The following is a 17,515-nucleotide window of genomic DNA, read 5'->3' on the forward strand; positions in this document are numbered from 1 at the left end:
TGTTTTTCTCAGGAAACCTTGTGTTAATTACTGTCATCACTGGCTGAGGTGCTCAGATGAGCTGCAGCACAACTTCCTAAAAAAGTTTAAAGTTCTGGACCTAACCTATACAAACATTTACTTTTAAGCAATGTAGCCAAGTTTTTCATCCTGGCACATTCCAGATGATGACATTGACTTCCCAAAAAGCTTTTCCCTAAAACCAATGTTGTTTTGTGGCTCAGAAGCACAGCAGTGCCTGTCCCTGAGCACATCTGCCCAGAGATACCTCGAACCCCCCAGCCATGGTTGTGTGGATGTCCCAGCTCCAGGGCTGTGTGCTGCACACCCACAAAAGGAGCAGGAGGGACACTGGGAAGGACACTGGGGTTTTCTGAGGAGGAGGCCAGGCAGCCTGCTCTGCCTGAGCACCTCCCCATGGAGCAGGAGGCACGGCAGAGCTTCTGTGCACTGCTGGGAAATGTTTTTATGACTGTCCCAAGGCTTTCAGCAGCCTCTTTTTTCAGCTGTAGATGAGGCTTCTGCACAGCAGTGCTTGGCCCAAATTGAAAATCCCTGTACCTCCAGCAGTCCAGAGCACAGCAGAAGACACTGAGCTCTGCATTTCCAGGTCACAGGCTTGGATCAGCTTTTCCTCAGCTGTGACTGAGGGCACTGATGTGAAATAAACCCTTGGCCCTAACATGTCACCGACATGTTTTATGAAAAATCCTTCCCTTAGGATTTTTCCCTCCTGAGAAGCTGAGAGGCCTCAGGAACAAACTGTAAACAATTTTTATCTGCTGTTGTGGAATGCACCAGGGGGAATCTGTGATTGGTCTCACCTGGTTGTTTCTAATTAATGGCCAATCACAGCCCAGCTGTCCAGACTGTCTTGGTCAGAGACAAACCTTTGTTATTCATTCCTTGTCTATTCTTAGCTTAGCCTTCTGATGAAATCCTTTCTTCTGTTCTTTTAGTATAGTTTTAATATATTATCTATCATAAAATAATAAATCAAGCTTTCTGATACATGGAGTCAGCTTTCTCATCTCTTCCCTCATCCTGGGACCCTCGTGGACAATACTACACTAACGTGGGGGTCAGAAAGGAACCACAGAATCCTCAGGCTTGGAAGGGACCTGTGGAGATCACCCAGGCCAACCCTGCTGCCACAGCAGGGTCACCCAGAGCAGCTGACACAGGAATGCATCCAGGTGGGTTGGGATGTCTCCAGGGACAGAAACTCCACACCCTCCCTGGGCAGCTGCTCCAGGGCTCTGCCACCCTCAGTGTAAAAAACTCCTTCTTCATGCTGAGGTTAAACTTGTGTTTTGAAACTTGTGTTTTTGAAACTTGCACAATCTACCCAAGCTCGAGCAGATTATTTGGCAGTGTCAGTCAAAGGAGCCAAGCACCCAAGTCAGCTGTTCCTACCAAATTATGTCTAACTCAGTGAGACAAAAAGATTTTTATCCTCTTTGGAAATCTCAATTTCAACTCAGGGCTCTGAATTTATATTCGTATTAATAAGAAAATTTCTATTTCTTTTGCATATGGACAATTTCCTCTTTGATTTCCATTACAAAGTCACAGCTGGGAAAGTTATATAGTTAGGCAGCAAACTTTTATTTTGTTTTCCCTCCTGCAAGGTGTTGGAGATTTTGGAGATCAAACATCCTCTCATACCCTCTTTTGGCTGCCCCTGCTATGAAACCCAAGCATCCCCAGTTTGTGCTGTGGCCCTGAGGTGCACAAGGCTTTGTGCTGGCCCAGACAATGAAAACTCAATGTTTGTTACCATTTTGGCTTTCCATTTTTAAGCAGGAGGAAAACCTCAAGCCTCAGAAAACAATAATGAATAAAAAATGAGAAAACACCAGTTTTAATGGACTCAATGCATCATTCTGATGTTATTGAAACATTCTGGGTTAGGTCTTATGTTTGCAAAACTTTCTTTTACCTGTTAAATACATTTTGAAAAGGGTATTTCTGGGCTGGAAGAATGGAACTTTTCATTTAACAACTGTCAAAATCAGACTTTTCAATATTTCAAAGCTTACTTCTTTTTTTAGATGTTACATTTCTCAGAACCTACTCCTTACTGTCAAAAATTCAGTGAATCACTACTTTTCGATGGCAGCAAAGGAAGCAAAGTTTTTTTTCCTGAAAAATGCCCTGCCAGGTCTAATAAACTAGTTCTCAGTCATACTTGTCTTTGTCTTAAGTCTTGATGAATGCTGCAATGGCTCCATCCCAAAATACATCATTAGAAGATGTGTCACTTATGTATTTTTTTTTTTTTTTCAAAACAGGCAATGGAAAATTTCCTGAATGTTTTGGTGAAATGCTACTAGAAATCATGTGCAAATAAAAGAAATCCTGGAAATGCTCACATTAGCCAGTTTCCTGGAGCCACTTAATAGCTGCTTCAGGTAGAGGTTCAAATCCTTCACTCTCTTGTGTTCAAGGTCTGTAAAAGGTAAATGCCATGAGTGGGGAAACCTGCAAAAGAACAATAGTTATGAGCAGAACTCTTGCATTGTATTTGCTGAAAATATTTCCAGCTGTACTTAACAGAAGAGAGCCAAGACTTCCTAAGAGGTTTTGCAGGTAAGGGAAGGAAAGCTTGCAGGGTCACATTACACAGATTCACTTTCTCCTAATAATTTGCTGCTAAATCGTCTCCTACTGAAGCACTTTTTCTCTCTAAATAATTCATTTTAAAGTAAGTAAATAAATAAACAAATCCCACAATACACTTTGCATTTTATGGTCTCTAAATAGCTCTGAATAAGTGGCCCTTTATGATCCCAAGAAAACATTGCCTTTTTGCACAACAGATCTCTGATCTCAGCCAGAGCTGACATATCCTAACCACAGAACATTGAGCACCAAAGCCTTGCAGCAACAATGTGACATTTGATGAATATATCATTGCTTGCATTTTTACCTCAGCTATTTAGAGTGTAGATAAGGTTTTCAGAGTAGGCCCCTGATCCCATATCTAATTTCAGGTACCAGCATAATAAAAATAATCTATGAAAACAAACGATCATCACAGTAACAAAATCAATCCCAGAAAAAACAATAACAATAAAAATAGCAAAAGTAATGTTCTTGCTGCATTTTTCTTAAGATGAATTTAATTTTGGGTTAGTGAATAAATTACACATGCAGAGAATGGCCTTGTGTCAATTTTCAAATACTTTGGTGGTTGAAAATGTCAAAACCTCCCATTTTTTTACTTGAATCATCTTTGCATTTTACAGACAATGCATATTGGATCAGTCAAAAGGTTAGAGTTTTAACAACACACACAATCAATTTGTATTAACCTTGCCCTGACAAAGGGTATTTATCTCCCAGGCTGAAGGAGCATTAGAAAAGCTGTCTGTGTTAAATTGCAGATAATGGGTTTGGTGATAGGGATTGCTAATAGCAGGATTCATAATTAACATTATGCTTTAAGTCCTCTAATGTATGAGACAGAGAAAGGGAGAAGTTTTCATCTGATTGTATTTCAGGTCTCACTACCACCACTGCAAATAGCCCAGTGTGTCTTGTTTACAAACCTTTCTTTTCTGCTGATGTCTTGAGAAGGCTGCCCTAGAGCAGAGGCTGGGCAGAGTAACAGAATAAAGCAGGGATTTATTCCAAGGATCTCCTCCATGGATGCACCTTGGGCAGCACCAGAGCCCAGCCAGGGCTGCACCCAAGCTGACCCAAAATGGCCCCAAAATGCACGGCCGGGCACGGGGTCTCTCCCTGGGGTCAGCTCTGCTCCATTTGCACCTTGCAGTTCATTGTCCCAGCCCAGCTTTAGCCCAGGCACTCCCACCCTGCTTGTTTTTCTCTCTCCAGCCCACGGGGTTTGTGCTCCTGGGCTGAGATTTGGCTCATTTGTCCTTGGTGCCCAGCTGGAGCAGGAATTGTTTTGTCTCCCTGCTCTGTGCACAGAGCTCACCACCCCCTGATGTGAACCCAGACCCACACACTAAAGCAGCACAGAACCTGAAAAATATGAAAGCTAAAACCTGAGGCATCACTGCTACGAGCTCTTTTAATCCAATAGATCTCAACAGGTGTCTGAAGGGCTCAGACAAAGGATCTGTCTGGTTTGTGATACACTTGGCCAGCCTTTAGGAAGGCAGCTGCAAAATCCTGCAGGGAAAAACTCAGCTCTGGTGTGACTTAGTCTGGGATTAAACCAGAGGATGACATCAGCATGCTGCATGGATGGATGAACTTCTGCTGGTCCTTGCCCATGTCCCTGGAGGATCAGGGTTCACTTAGGGGCTGCACAGATGGGTAGGAAGAGGAGTTTCTTCCCTCAAAAAAATCACAGTGGCAGGACACACAATGAGGAGGGAAAAGTGACACGACCCTGGCTCATGACACGTGTGAACAGCACAGATAAAAATAGAGCCCAGGTCAGCTGGCACACAGAGGCTTCTTTCAAGGGGTGGGAGAGGAGAACAGTTTGGAAGGAGCCTAAAATGAATCAGTCTGTGTGACACAAAGAGAGGGCTCTGGCTGGACAGTGCAAGCCCTCAGGAGATGCATCCAGAGCACAGTGGCCAAACAGAGGACAGAGAAAGTGCAGATGGATAGCCCCAGTGATGCTGGAGTGAAGGACAATGTGAACCCCGTGGTGGCACTGAACCCTTCTTTTAAAGGGTTCTTGCCTTAGTTGGCTGTGCTGTCAGTGGCCTTGCCCTTGTGGGTGCCCTTGTGTTAGAAAAGGTGAACTTTCCAACCTGACACTTGGCATCTGTTGTTTTGGGTTTTTTAAGCCTTCTGATGTTTACATTTTTGTAATGGAGTTCTCAAGCACTTTTACGTAAATAATGATTGTTTTTGCATTCTTTTCTGGAGGAGGAGAAATTTGATGAACTGTTAGTTTGACCAGTGTCATTGGAGAAGTGTAATTTCATCCTCCAACCCAGGGTCACTTTTTGAATTCTATATATAACAAAGTCAAGAAATTTCTCTTCTTTTTACTTTGGAAGTTCCAGCGTGCATGTCATCATATTTCGTGTCCTTTTGCAACAGGCATCTACTTGAAATGGATCAGAAAAATGTAAACTTGCACCATGTCCTTCACAGAACATTGCATTTCCTACTTGTCTGAACAGTGCTCTGTGTGTAAGTTATGTCACCTACAGGTTTTGTTGGGTGAAAGGACTTACAAAATAATAATTAAACACAATTAATACCCTCTCAGAAATCAAAAGAGAAGGATGGTGCTGAAGTGCAAGGGCTTGCTTGGGGCAGCTGTGTTTCTAACTTTTAAATGTGGCTGAATGAATACATGTCAATAGCAAAATTTCAGATTCTGGGAACTCTGAGCTTTTGCCATTTGTTTCTTACAATGCACTCAGTATTTAGCACTTGTATGAAGCACTCTCATATTTCATTGTTTTCTCCTAATGAGACATGAATATGGACAATTCCATAGAATGATTACAAAGCAGAAACCAAGTCCTTTCTGTTAGCAGTTCCAATTATTCTAGCAATATTAAACATTTACATTTTTTAATCAGACACTTTTAAACTGATTTTGTGATTACATTGTGGAACAAGGCTTTTTCCTTCCTTTGAAGCATCTGGCATCAGCTAGAGCTGGAGCTTTGTAACACACAGGCAGACTAATGGTCTGATACAGCATGGCAGTTTCAGTAATAACTTCCTATAAAGAAATAATTAGGTTTTTATTATTAGAATAAAATCTGGGATACACGAAAAACTTCAAATTAATGAAGTTCTGTTAGAACACAACACAAAATTTTATCATTAAAGAACGTGCCTATCAAAAAACATCATAAAGTGAATTGTTTTAGCACAATCTTAGGGAAAGATCCTGCAGTGGCAGGATACTGCTGGGACTGAATTATGGCAATAAAGCACTGGAGCTCCTGGAGACAGCCTCAGTATATGCAGATTTACCCTCTGTGAGTTCTGAAGTGCTCTTGAGCTGTGAAAATGTTGCAAAGGATTTTATCAGAGGTAGATTTATCTGAGAAAGGACTAGTACTATTTTTGAAATCCACTACAGGGTTCCTGAGGTTTATGTGTTTCTGAAGAGAAATGTATTTTCTTTTCAAAGGGCTCCGCTCACCACAGGAAAGATTCATAAACAGGTCCTTGTTAAATATTTTATTTTACAACCCAATAGTTAGCCTGCAAGTATCTCCAAATCAAAACCATGATTCAAGCAATTTCAGTATTTGTTTAGTGAAATTTCAATTCTCACCAGCTGCTGCAAACCAGTTCATGTGAGAAAGCCATAATGAATCAAATTGGAGTCAATAAAATCCCCTCAGGCAGGAGACAGATTCCCTAGAATTAACTAACCTTAAGCCATTTTTTCAGAATGCTTCTCATGAGCTCAGGGGAATATCAGCTTTGGATCTGAAATTCGTGGATTTTAAGTTCAAACCACGTTGTTTGTGGCTATTTACTTCATGTCAAATCCAAAGACCTTTCTCTTTTTCAAGCCTATCACTTAAATCTCAGCTTGGTTCAAGTAAGCTGCTGGTATTTTAGGCCAGATTTATGAGGTTTTTTTTGTAAACTGAGCTTGAAGAAGGGCTTGTACCAGGTGAGTCAGGAAGATTATCTAAGAGAGGACTACTTAGTACTCACTGGTGTATGCAGAACAAGGTATATGATAGATGTAGAAAAAACCAGTTGTATTTCTAAAGCCATGGACAATCATAGCATGAGACAAAGCTGGTTTATGTAAGACAGAAATAAACCATGGGACTCACTACCCCAGGAAGCTGTAAAGAAATAACATTCAGAAAATGAAAAGCAGGAAGGGACACGCACATGGATAGAAAGTAATATTCAGAATTATTGCAGCTAATGACAGCAGATTTTTCTAAAGGATGTTAAACTGAATTCCATGAGGCACAAAGTATTGGGCTGGGGGCAGGACAGTACGTAAAATTATTGTGTATTTCTCAGCTGGGGGATTGTGCACCATGTTGTAAAAATGTTCATCATGGTGCTAGAGTCAGAGATTTCTGTTCTGACCCACTGTGAACATTCCTACATTACTTTAACATATGGATCTTGCCATAAGTTTTGATAAACATCATGAAGAAAGTAAAAAAAAAAAAACTATTAAAGGTGTCTTTAATTAAGTCAACACCACTTACCCTTTAATTTCAGGAATAGTTTTGTCAGGCCCAAGCTGTTCCCCTTTTTTCCTCCCATTAAAAAAAGGAGCAATAAAATATAAAACTTAGACTGTCACAATGGTCTGTGATTCAGTTTCTTCTGGGGCTGAATAGGAGGCTTGATAGAATATGTCACTGTGCCTTTGTGTTTCTATAAATACATCTGCTGTGAATATTCTCACAGATTTATCTGAGCACAGAAGAGAGAACCACCTAGCAGCACAATAACATTGACTCTTATGCCTTACTCTGGGAGGGCATGAGATGGGAATTGCTTCTGGAGATGGCTGTGAAGTTTTGAGAACTGGTGGAATGATTTTTCCACGAAGGTGACCACGTTGCAGGTCTGCACCACCTGGATGAGGTATACCTGTGTTGGGGGAAGAGGAGAGGCAGAGCAGAGAAATGATCAAAGAGACAAATTAAAAAAAAAAAAAAAATAGTACAAGAAAATGTATTGGGTGATTTCAACAAAGAAAAACCTTCCTTTAATGTAGTGCCAAGTGCCAGAGAATTCAGTTTGTAATTCAAAGTCTTTGCTGCACGGGAAGAGAAACTTGCCTGGGTAGCACACAACTCAAACACTGAAAGATCACTGCAGTGTGTGAAAACTAATAGTGCACCATTAAAGCATCATATAACAGCCTCCAATTTCTATTAGGCTTCCTAATTTTGTGCCATGCTTTCCTTCTGGATGCTTTAATTAGCTCTTGATTTATTTCTCACTATAGGGAATGAACTGCTCTCCTTAATGGCTCCCTGCAAATATCTGTCTGCCTGGTGCTTTAGCTCTCTGGTAGCTCACTGCTTATGGCACCACTATTCATCCCATGATGCTTTTAAAGGAGCACAAGCACATCTAGAAAGGAAGAGGGAGAGTGCAGGAGTTCTTGAAAGTGTCATTAAGGATCAGGCAAATGAGGGCAAGCAAAGAAGATAATACATACGGGGTCAGGCTTTCTGCTGAATCCCAGAATGGTGGCCCTTGCAATTGACCCCTCTGTGTCCAGCATCATCCATTCCTGGGGGACACTCTCTGGAGCTGGAGGCTTTGCAGAGCTCCCCACTGACATCTGCACGAGCGTGTGGATCAAGTTGTTGAGTTTAACAGGAAAGCACTCCAAACTTTCCTTTATTTTCCTGAAGAAGGAACAAACAGAAGAGGTGGTATTCATGCTTTTTTTTGGGTTTGTTTCCACTCCTTGACCCCCCTCTTTTTATGGATCCAGGTTGAAAAAATCCCAAATTCTAAAGCCTACCTCACACACCAGTCCCTGCTATTTGCACTGCAGCACATCCAGCCCCTGGGCTCTACTGCTTAAAGGAGTGCTCTTGCCACAACCTGCCTCAAGGCTTAGCTTGGAGCTGCTATTCCTCACGAGCTGGGCTTCTTTCAGACATCAGGGACAAGCAGAACATTCCCATGTGTGTTCTGAGGAGTCCCAGGGTTGAACAGCACGTGTTAATTTTGCTGAGCAGGAGAGGAGGCACCAGTTATGATTATATTTATTTTTGGTTACACTAACCTCACATGGGCTTACATGTGTTTGAGCAAGGCTCTTGGATTCAATTTGTGATTTAGCTGAGCATGATGTGTTGCTAAATCCTCTACCTAGCTCTTAAAAGCTCTATCCCTGTGGAACTGCTTAAGATGAATTTAAAAAAAAAAAAAAAAAAAAGAGAGAGAAATTTTCTCCTGGTATCTCACTCCATCTCATCCCTGTGCAAGGGGAGCCAGAACACTGTTTTGATTGCTTAGAGTTTTGAGATCTTTCATCAGAAAAGACACAATAGATTAAAAAAACCCCTAGATAAACATGAAGATATATACTGCAAATGTGAGAGTGAACTTGACTTGAGAAATAACACTCTGAGATAATCACAGGTCTTTGAAGAGTGAGATGCAATACTCTCTAGAAAACACTTGCTCTCTTGAATTCAATTGCTAATTGAATTTTAAGACCTATTAACTTCTGATGGAAATTTTTTTTTTTTGTTTCCCTGCTTATTTCTACAGCTCTCGGAAGATATCCTATATCTGTTCTGATTTTATAGAACAACAACCCATTCATTTCAAATTCTATGGCAGCAAACCTCCTACCAAATTGTCAGGGGGTTGCTGTGTTTCCTTTTTCTTTATTTTTTTTTTTTTAGCTCCCAGTTTTGGATTATATCTAACAAAGTTACAAGGGCTGACAACACCCTTAACCACCTTCATCATGCCTTGCTCAAAGCTGAGCAAATGCTCCACCTGTCACTTCAGATTAGATTTTTATTCATGGGTTTCTTTGAGAGGGCTGGAATGCGTGGTGCAATCATTTGAAATCAAGTCCATTCACTGCATTAGCCTAATTTCCATGATCTCAGATGCTCTGGCTAAAGTCTGCAGCTTCACAGATGAAACCAAGCCAGAAAGAATAAGGAATATTCTACCTACAGGCATCTCCCCAGCTCACCCCCTGAACTTCAGATTTTATTCAAACTAGTGTGTGAATTTATCATACACTAATTAGGGATAGTAAACTGAGGAAAGATGTATATGTTCCTCTTAATGTAATACAAGGAAAGGTACCTCAGAATTGATTTGGTTAATTATCTTAATTATTAATTACGTTCTTCAGAAACAGACACAAACTATTTAATAAATTAAACAAATTACCACACTGATGTGAAACAAGAAAACAAATCTCATTTCAAAATATTAGTACAGAATCAATTCAGTGATTAACCAGGCTGCATCAGTGGGTGAACTCTTCCTTTTAAACTCCTCTCTATTTAATTTAATGTGCAGTTTAAACACTTCCTAAATCACTGAGACATTAGGTTATAGAATCTGTAACTGGCCATATTATGGCACAGCAGTTAGGGAATTTGCCACATTAGTCCAAGAGGCACGATAACTTTGCAGCTAAACACACTGCATTTTAATTTACATAAAACAGGCCTCAGCTTGTAAATTACTACTAATTCAGACATCATCACTACATATCAGACTACCCCCATTCCTTCCATGGGGCCATTAGGCTTCTAAAATACTTTTAAAACCCAGATTGCTAATCACATCCTTTGGATGTAAAACAGAGCCTTGTGTTGGCATCGCTGTAGATTTTTCCTGTGAGTTATTTGAAATTATTACATCTAAAATCAAATAAGAACAGAAGTATGAGTTGTTTTCTCCCCCTCCCTGTTTTGCCTGCATGCAGTGCTCTTTGCTAGGATAGAAAACATTAAGCAAACATTATTACATGCAATCAACCCAGAATTCAAGGCCTCTGCTGTTCTGTCTCCCCAGCAAGGTGGAACAGCTCTGCTCGTGGCTCTCTGCACTTTCTTTCAAGGCCAAATTGGCTTGAGGAAACTCTTTCTCCCAAAAGCTGATTTCTAACTAAATATGGAGCAACATCAAACCCGTGTCTCTTACTTTTTTGAGCTCCTGCAGTTTATTTTTGGCCAGGATCAGTTCAGTGACCCAGTTTATCACACTGTGGTACCCAATTCCCCTTTCTGCTGGCGTTTTTTAAGTTCATCCTGAGGACCAGTGGTGGAAATTTCCCCTTGAACTCTCTCAGATCCCCACACACCTCCTTTTCTCTAGCCACATTAAGCTTAGCAGTAATTGAAAGCAGGAAGGTCATGGGTATTCTCTGTAAAATCCTCCTCTTGCTCCCTGGCCATTCCCACCTTTGCCTGTGCCCAAAGCTCTGCCTTCACAGAGGTGACAAAAACTTTCTTATTTATTTGAGAGCTCTGGTAGCCCAGGCTGCATAGAAAATGAGTGCCTGATGGTCTAGAGATTGCTAAACTAAGTGAACAGTACAAAGAGTATTAAAAGCCCAGGTTAATCAGAAGAAAAGTGGAAACTGTCATTAACTAGAGTAATATTAGCAGTATATCCAAATATTGCCAACACAATTTTCAGGGAGAAAAATGCTATTTTCCACATGACAATACCTGTTTACCATGCAGATTGGTGCCTGACCTACTTCTCACAAAAGAAAGTTAAATATCTGGGATTATTGGAAAGTAATGACTTTCTGCTTTCCAACTGCTGAATTGACTTTGAATTTCAGATTTGGCTTCTTTCTCTCTACAGAGCTGTCAAATTACAGTATCAGGTAAAACATGAACAGACTGCCTGGCTGCTTGTGTAAAAGGAGATGGATGAAAAGTCTGGCTGATATTTTCACAAGTGCCTAGTGGTAGTTTGCCACTTCAGTTTTAGGAAGCAGATATTCCTTGTGGGACTTAGGGGTATTTTGAGGGCTGGTGTTCAGATTTTGCAGGACACACCAGCCTTTATACACAGCACATACAACCATTATCACTGCCTAGTTATTAAGATTTTAGCCTTGGTGGATATTTCTTTATCTTTCTTGATTGTATTCTGCTTCTCATTTCCATCTAGGCCTGAAAATCATTTAGAGTATAATGAGCAAAATTTATTTTCATGGGATTCTCAGATGTTAGTAAACAGTGTTTCATTTATATTCCACATTTCCATCCATGAATTTACCATTTCAAAACAAGTTCAATAGTATGCCACCATATTAATAGAGTTTTCCAGAATATTACTGCTTTCAGCAACAGACTTTTTCTAATATAAATCCCTCAAAACCCATAAATTCAAGTAGGAAGTCTGCCTCCTGTTCCTTTGGGGCACATACACCACAATCTTTACAAACTACTTGGACATCAGTGAAATAAAGTTTAGTGTTGTAGTTTGGTTCATTCCCTTTCATATGCCACCAACTTCCACTGTGTTTCACCTTTTTTGGAAAATTTCTTGCTGGAATACCTTCAGCCACCTGAGAAACAGAGCTGACTGACCAGTTTGAGATCAGCATCATCTTTTGAAAGGAGTTACTGTGGATTGTCCAGCTTGAAGCTGCTGGCATTTGTGGTTTGGAGTGGATGTGCTTGAGCTGAGCAGTGACAAGTACCTAAAAAATGAGTCCATTAATAACTAAACAAAGCAGCTGACCCAAGAGCACCCCCTCCATCAGGCTGCTGAAGATATGCAATGTGCTCCCCTGGTAATTGTCAGATCCACCCTGCATCTCTTATTCATGGCTTTCTGTGAGTGGGTTAGATTGCACACTGCAATCAATTGAAATCAACTCCATTCATTGCATTAGGCTAACTTTATGCTCTTAAAACCAATTTTAAATACACATCCCTGTGCAGGCACATTAAAAATGTCAGGCAGCCTGCCCCACCACGCTGACATTTGAAGACATCTGCAGAAAACCATAGAGGAAATTTATATCCAGAGGTAAGATGGGTTTGCAGCTTCTGATAAAACTGTGCTGTCAGGGGAAGAGGAAAGGAGGGAGGGGTAAGGATCAAATTGAGTTTCAAGGATCAAACTGAGTTCAGGGCAGATGCTGGAGAGACAAGGATGTTTCATTTGGCAGTGGGTGCACAGGACTGCCAAGGAAACACAGAAAGTCTTGTTTAACTCTCAATTGGTGCATTGTTTATCCACCATGTGAGGCTGTGACCTTCCAGAGGGCTGCGAGGCTGAAGGCTGCTGCTCATCAGCTCAGAACAGGGACTGACCCCATGTGGGAAGGGCTGCACACAAGTGACACCACAGACTGCTGCACATGACTCAAATCAAGAATGAGAGCAAAGGAATTCAGTGAAACACAGAATGTTTTAGGAGCCTGGGAGGGGTCAGTATGTCACAGTCCAAAGCCCAACAGAATTGTTCTGCTGGCCAAGGAGGTGATGGCAAAGAACAAATCAACATCGCTCTGCCAGGAGCTCTTGGGACATCATTCATCATTTCATGCTCTTCCTAAACACCAGGGCCAGCCAGTGTTATTGCTAAACCAAACTCAGAAAATTGCTAAAAGCAGCCCATTTCTACAGAAATGCAGAGGAACACAGTTCTGTTTCCACTAGCAGAGATTGGGATTTTCTGTGGACACGTTATAGGATTGAATCTGAAAGATTACAACAACTACCCTGTACTTAGAAAAAAAACCAAAAAACACCTTCCTGTTAGCAATGTTTAACATTCCAACTCTCCTCGTCTAGAAAACAGCTTGTAAAAAACAATGAAGTGTTTTTGGAAGCAATTATAGAGAAAAAGGAGCTACAAATTGTGAGGGATTTGAGAACCCCTAGAAGCTGTGCTAATAAACAGAACTTCCAATTTCCTTGTCTTTCTAAGGGCAGTTTGAAAAAAAGATGCAGGATTAAGCCAGAGATTGACCATGAAAAGCATGTAACTGGACTTATATCCTATCAATATTTTGTGTAAGAAGGAGATGAGGAATAAAGATGATGTAGCTCACAAAAATCTCAATATATTTACATTCCTAAAGCCAGGTTGGAAAGTGTTTTTACAGAGGGGCAGTCTCTGCATGGATCTGGGTATCAGGCCACCTCAAAGTCTTTATTTTGAAAAATGCCTGGATACAATTTCCAGAAGTTAAAATCCTACTAGACATGAAGCCTGATATTACCCCCAGGTTCAAACATGTTGAAATGTTAATTCATTTTTTGAATTAACAGAAATAATGTTCTAATGAATAGAAATTAGAATAAAGAAGAAAAGAAAGAGAAATGAGACCCATGGAAATTCATGTACAAATGCAAAGGGATTTTCTTCTTGCAAATGAGCATTTATAATACAAACCTATCTGAGGAATTTTAATGAATAAAATATGCACTCAAGCAATAGCTGTCTTTTCTATGTGATGCAATGATGGACAATAACAAAGCTTCAGCATTTTGAAAGAAATTTGAACAATAGCTCTGGAGTTTGCAGAATGCATTTTAGGAGAAAATGCAGTTTCAAATAAGAACAGAGCCCAGAGCACAGCTAATTTGTTGGAATTGAGTGGAATTTCCTTCATTTCCCTAACAAGAAATCTAAGGGGAAGAAGGACATTCTGGCCTCTGAGTCCTATCCATAACCTCTGTGAGCTGAACAGGATTTCCTAATCCTAACACAAACCTCTGCCAGGTAAGAAAGGACACTAAAATCCATATTCTTTTCTAAAATGTTAGTATTGAATGGGATTTGCTTCAAAGCTCAGTTTCACACTATCAGTATGGGTCTGGTCCAGACTTGTTCTTTTCTGAAATCATTCTGAAATTCTTCTTTTCTCATGTCACTGTATGGCCTTACTCCTCATGCTTTGGCTGAGGAAGACTGCAGGTGAATTCCCACCCTGAAATCCTTATCCCCCAAAAGAAAGAGTGTGGAGATCCAGCTCTGCCCTGAACCAAATCTTCATCCTGACTCCTCCTTAAGTGAGGCTGCAGTGATGCCAACCCTACCCATAGGTGACCCAGCTGGAAGCTGATCCTTTCCACCTCCAGAGGGGTACCAGCTCTGAGCTCTGCATGCCACTGATGCAATTTTCACTCTGAAGACTCTGGTTTTCCTGCTTGTTTTGTGTATCCCAGCCCTTTTTCACTAACTAAGCAAACTGGGTATTTTACCCATGAGAGACAGACAACACCACCTGAACTAGTTGACAGAATCAAGACTTCTATAGTTTAATTAGAAACTGCATGTTTCCTATTTGAAGTGGAAATTTAAGTCTGTAATTGGGGAATATATGAAATTTTAAAGGAAAGGATAAGGTAGGAGTTGATGGTAAATGTGAAGCTGTAATTAAATTTTAAAATATAACAATCTTGCTAAGGGGCAGGAGTGAAAGCACATGAAAAAAGCAAGTGCTACAGGAAAAGGAACTTAATGCTGTGCTGTGTGTAAAGTCATGGAACAATAGTTTTGTTTGACAAGTTTTTCTCTTTTTTTTTTCCCCTCAAAGAAATGTCACCCTTAGAGTCTCCAGGTCTCTGCCCCAGCCTTCTCCAAACTTGCTGCCTTGGTTTCCTCAGATTGCAGCAGATTCTGGTGCATGGAAAGGAGACATATGAACAGCACACTCCGAATTTCCCAAAACTTTCATCAGGTCAGAGGAGTCTGGGCTCCTTTCTGGGTGTGTAGGGTGCCCAGGGAGCATGAACTGATGGTCCTTGGGGAATGGTGGTGCTGCTCAGGCCCTGACAGGGAGATTTTGCCTCATGCAGTGCCCAGAACTGCAGAGGGTTTTCAGTGCCAGAGAATTTTGCACTCCCTCCATCTACAGCATCATCAGAGCAACAGCTGGAATTGTGTGTGATGCACAGCTGGAAGATCAGGACTGAGGGTCTTGGACTGACCCTTTGCACATCAGCTGCTGCTCCTCCTTGTGAATCCCCAGCTATTGTCATGAACAGGTGAAAGGTTTCAGCAGCCTAACACAAGTGCAACTTTAAATATGTCTACATTCTCACACTGGGCTTTTCTGTGATTGATCTGTTCACTGATTAAAAGCAAGAACCAGCACTGTTTTGCAGATGGAGGAACTATGGCTAGCAAAGGGAAAGCAACATCTCTGAGGCGACACAGAGGGTCAAAAGAGGAAGAGAAAAAGGAGGAAAATGCAGAAATTGAAGGCTCTCAGACTATTAACAGGTTGAACCTTTTTAAGCAGTCTAAATCCATTTGCATGCAGCTGCTGCATTTAAAAACAGAGAGAAAACACTAGGTACAAATCAGGATGGTTTCACCATGAAAGCCTAAGGAATCTCCAGGCACTGAGTAAGTGACTTGTTACAAGTGTACCACAAGTGCACAACTGTTTCTTCCAGAAATCTGAGGAAACTGGTTATAACATGCATAAGGAATGACTTTTTAAAAGTAAACACGTAAAGACAAATTATCCCTTAGTGTAATTTCCCTGATTAAGCCTCTTAACACAGGAGAAAAATCCTTCCATGCCTGAAGAAGACAAGGTTTCTGGGAAATATTCTGGTTTTACCTTGTAAAGTAGCTTGTAGCCTGGAGATCTGAGTCCTGAGGACGGAGGTTATCATACACATATTTCAGATCCTGGATGCTGCTCAGCTCAGGCAATCCTGCATGCAGCATCTAAATGTAAATATTAGATCATTAGTCCACTGTTCTACTGAAAACAAATTTAAATTAAATGGGACTAAGTGAGAGAAGGAAGGTTTTACACAAAAATAGTCTTGTGAAGCAGTTTTGCTGGTCTGAAAAGTGGTTCTGATGCTAGGGCAATGCCTGGAATAATAAAGTGAATTTACTGCATTGCAAACCTTCACACTGAGGCACCTGAAGGAAGCATGGGTCAGAATCAGTGATCCACTGAAGTTATTTATTTTCTTTTCTGACACCATAGCCTCAAGGTGTGCATGGCTAAGCCTCCTTCACATCCTTCTAATGGAGATAAAAGGAAGGTGACCAAATTCAGCCACCTGAACAATAGTAACCACATTTCTGTGGTTGTCTCAGCCCTCATTCAATTTAGCACAAGATCACCCTCTCATTTGTAACTCCTGGTTCCACCAGCACTGCTCTGGGCTCCTCCTGCAAAGGGATCACAGATTCACTCCCTTTACAGTCAGAGCAGTGATGCCTCAGGTTTTAGCTTTTGTATTGTTTAGATTCTGTGCTGCTTTAGTGTGTGGGTCTGGGTTCACATCAGGGCATGGTGAGCTCTGTGCACAGAGCAGGGAGACAAAACAATTCCTGCTCCAGCTGGGCACCAAGGACAAATGATCCAAATCTCAGCCCAGGAGCACAAACCCCGTGGGCTGGAGAGAGAAAAACAAGCAGGGTGGGAGTGCCTGGGCTAAAGCTGGGCTGGGACAATGAACTGCAAGGTGCAAATGGAGCAGAGCTGATCCCAGGGAGAGACCCCGTGCCCGGCCGTGCATTTTGGGGCCATTTTGGGTCATCTTGGGTGCAGCCCTGGCTGGGCTCTGGTGCTGCCCAAGGTGCATCCATGGAGGAGATCCTTGGAATAAATCCCTGCTTTATTCTGTAACTCTGTCCAGCCTCTGCTCTAGGGCAGCTCTCTCAAGGCACCAGGAGGAGAAGAGCTTCTTCAGACACTGATTTGTGGCAGGAGCCCTGAGTGGGCAGTGAGAGCTGCCCTCTGGAGCAGGTATCATTCTCCATGGGTGAGGGACAGAGCTGTTCTAGTTAGTCAGCCAGATTAGATTCAAAAACCAAATAATGCCAATATTCCCCTTGCAAAGTAAAAACTTGAGGAGATGGGGCAGCTCAGCATGTCCAATTGCCCATGCAGCCCTCTCCAGCATTTACAAATGTCAACAACAACAATAAAATTTACTCTCTTCACTTCAAAACCTCCTGATTTTTCTCTGCAATCCCAACAAGTTGAGAGTGATGTTTCTTTTTGTATATAATGCAGAAAAACATCACTCCTTCAGATTGCTCAGATGGAAATATCTGAATTTGCAGTCACTACTGTGTATCTTCCATTGATATTTATGTCTAGCTCAGATAGAAAGAC

The 17,515-nt window shown here is 41.3% G+C and overlaps 1 protein-coding gene across 5 annotated transcripts in view; it reads right to left on the reverse strand.

Moving 5' to 3' along the window:
• PIK3C2G (phosphatidylinositol-4-phosphate 3-kinase catalytic subunit type 2 gamma) overlaps positions 1-17,515 on the reverse strand; it is a 202,567-nt gene that overhangs the window by 39,395 nt on the left and 145,657 nt on the right. For 4 of the 5 annotated variants that reach the window (XM_059848028.1, XM_059848029.1, XM_059848027.1 and 1 more), the window contains exons 26-29: positions 15,995-16,104; positions 8,114-8,306; positions 7,415-7,536; positions 2,376-2,484 (exon numbers count right to left, since the gene is read on the reverse strand). In XM_059848028.1, the coding sequence (XP_059704011.1) occupies positions 2,376-2,484; positions 7,415-7,536; positions 8,114-8,306; positions 15,995-16,104 (534 nt within the window). The remainder of the gene's footprint in view (positions 1-2,375; positions 2,485-7,414; positions 7,537-8,113; positions 8,307-15,994; positions 16,105-17,515) is intronic. The other variant, XM_059848030.1, reaches the window with a different exon arrangement.

Source organism: Haemorhous mexicanus, chromosome 5 (genome assembly GCF_027477595.1).
Source record: "Haemorhous mexicanus isolate bHaeMex1 chromosome 5, bHaeMex1.pri, whole genome shotgun sequence".
NCBI classification, from domain to species: Eukaryota; Metazoa; Chordata; class Aves; order Passeriformes; family Fringillidae; genus Haemorhous; species Haemorhous mexicanus.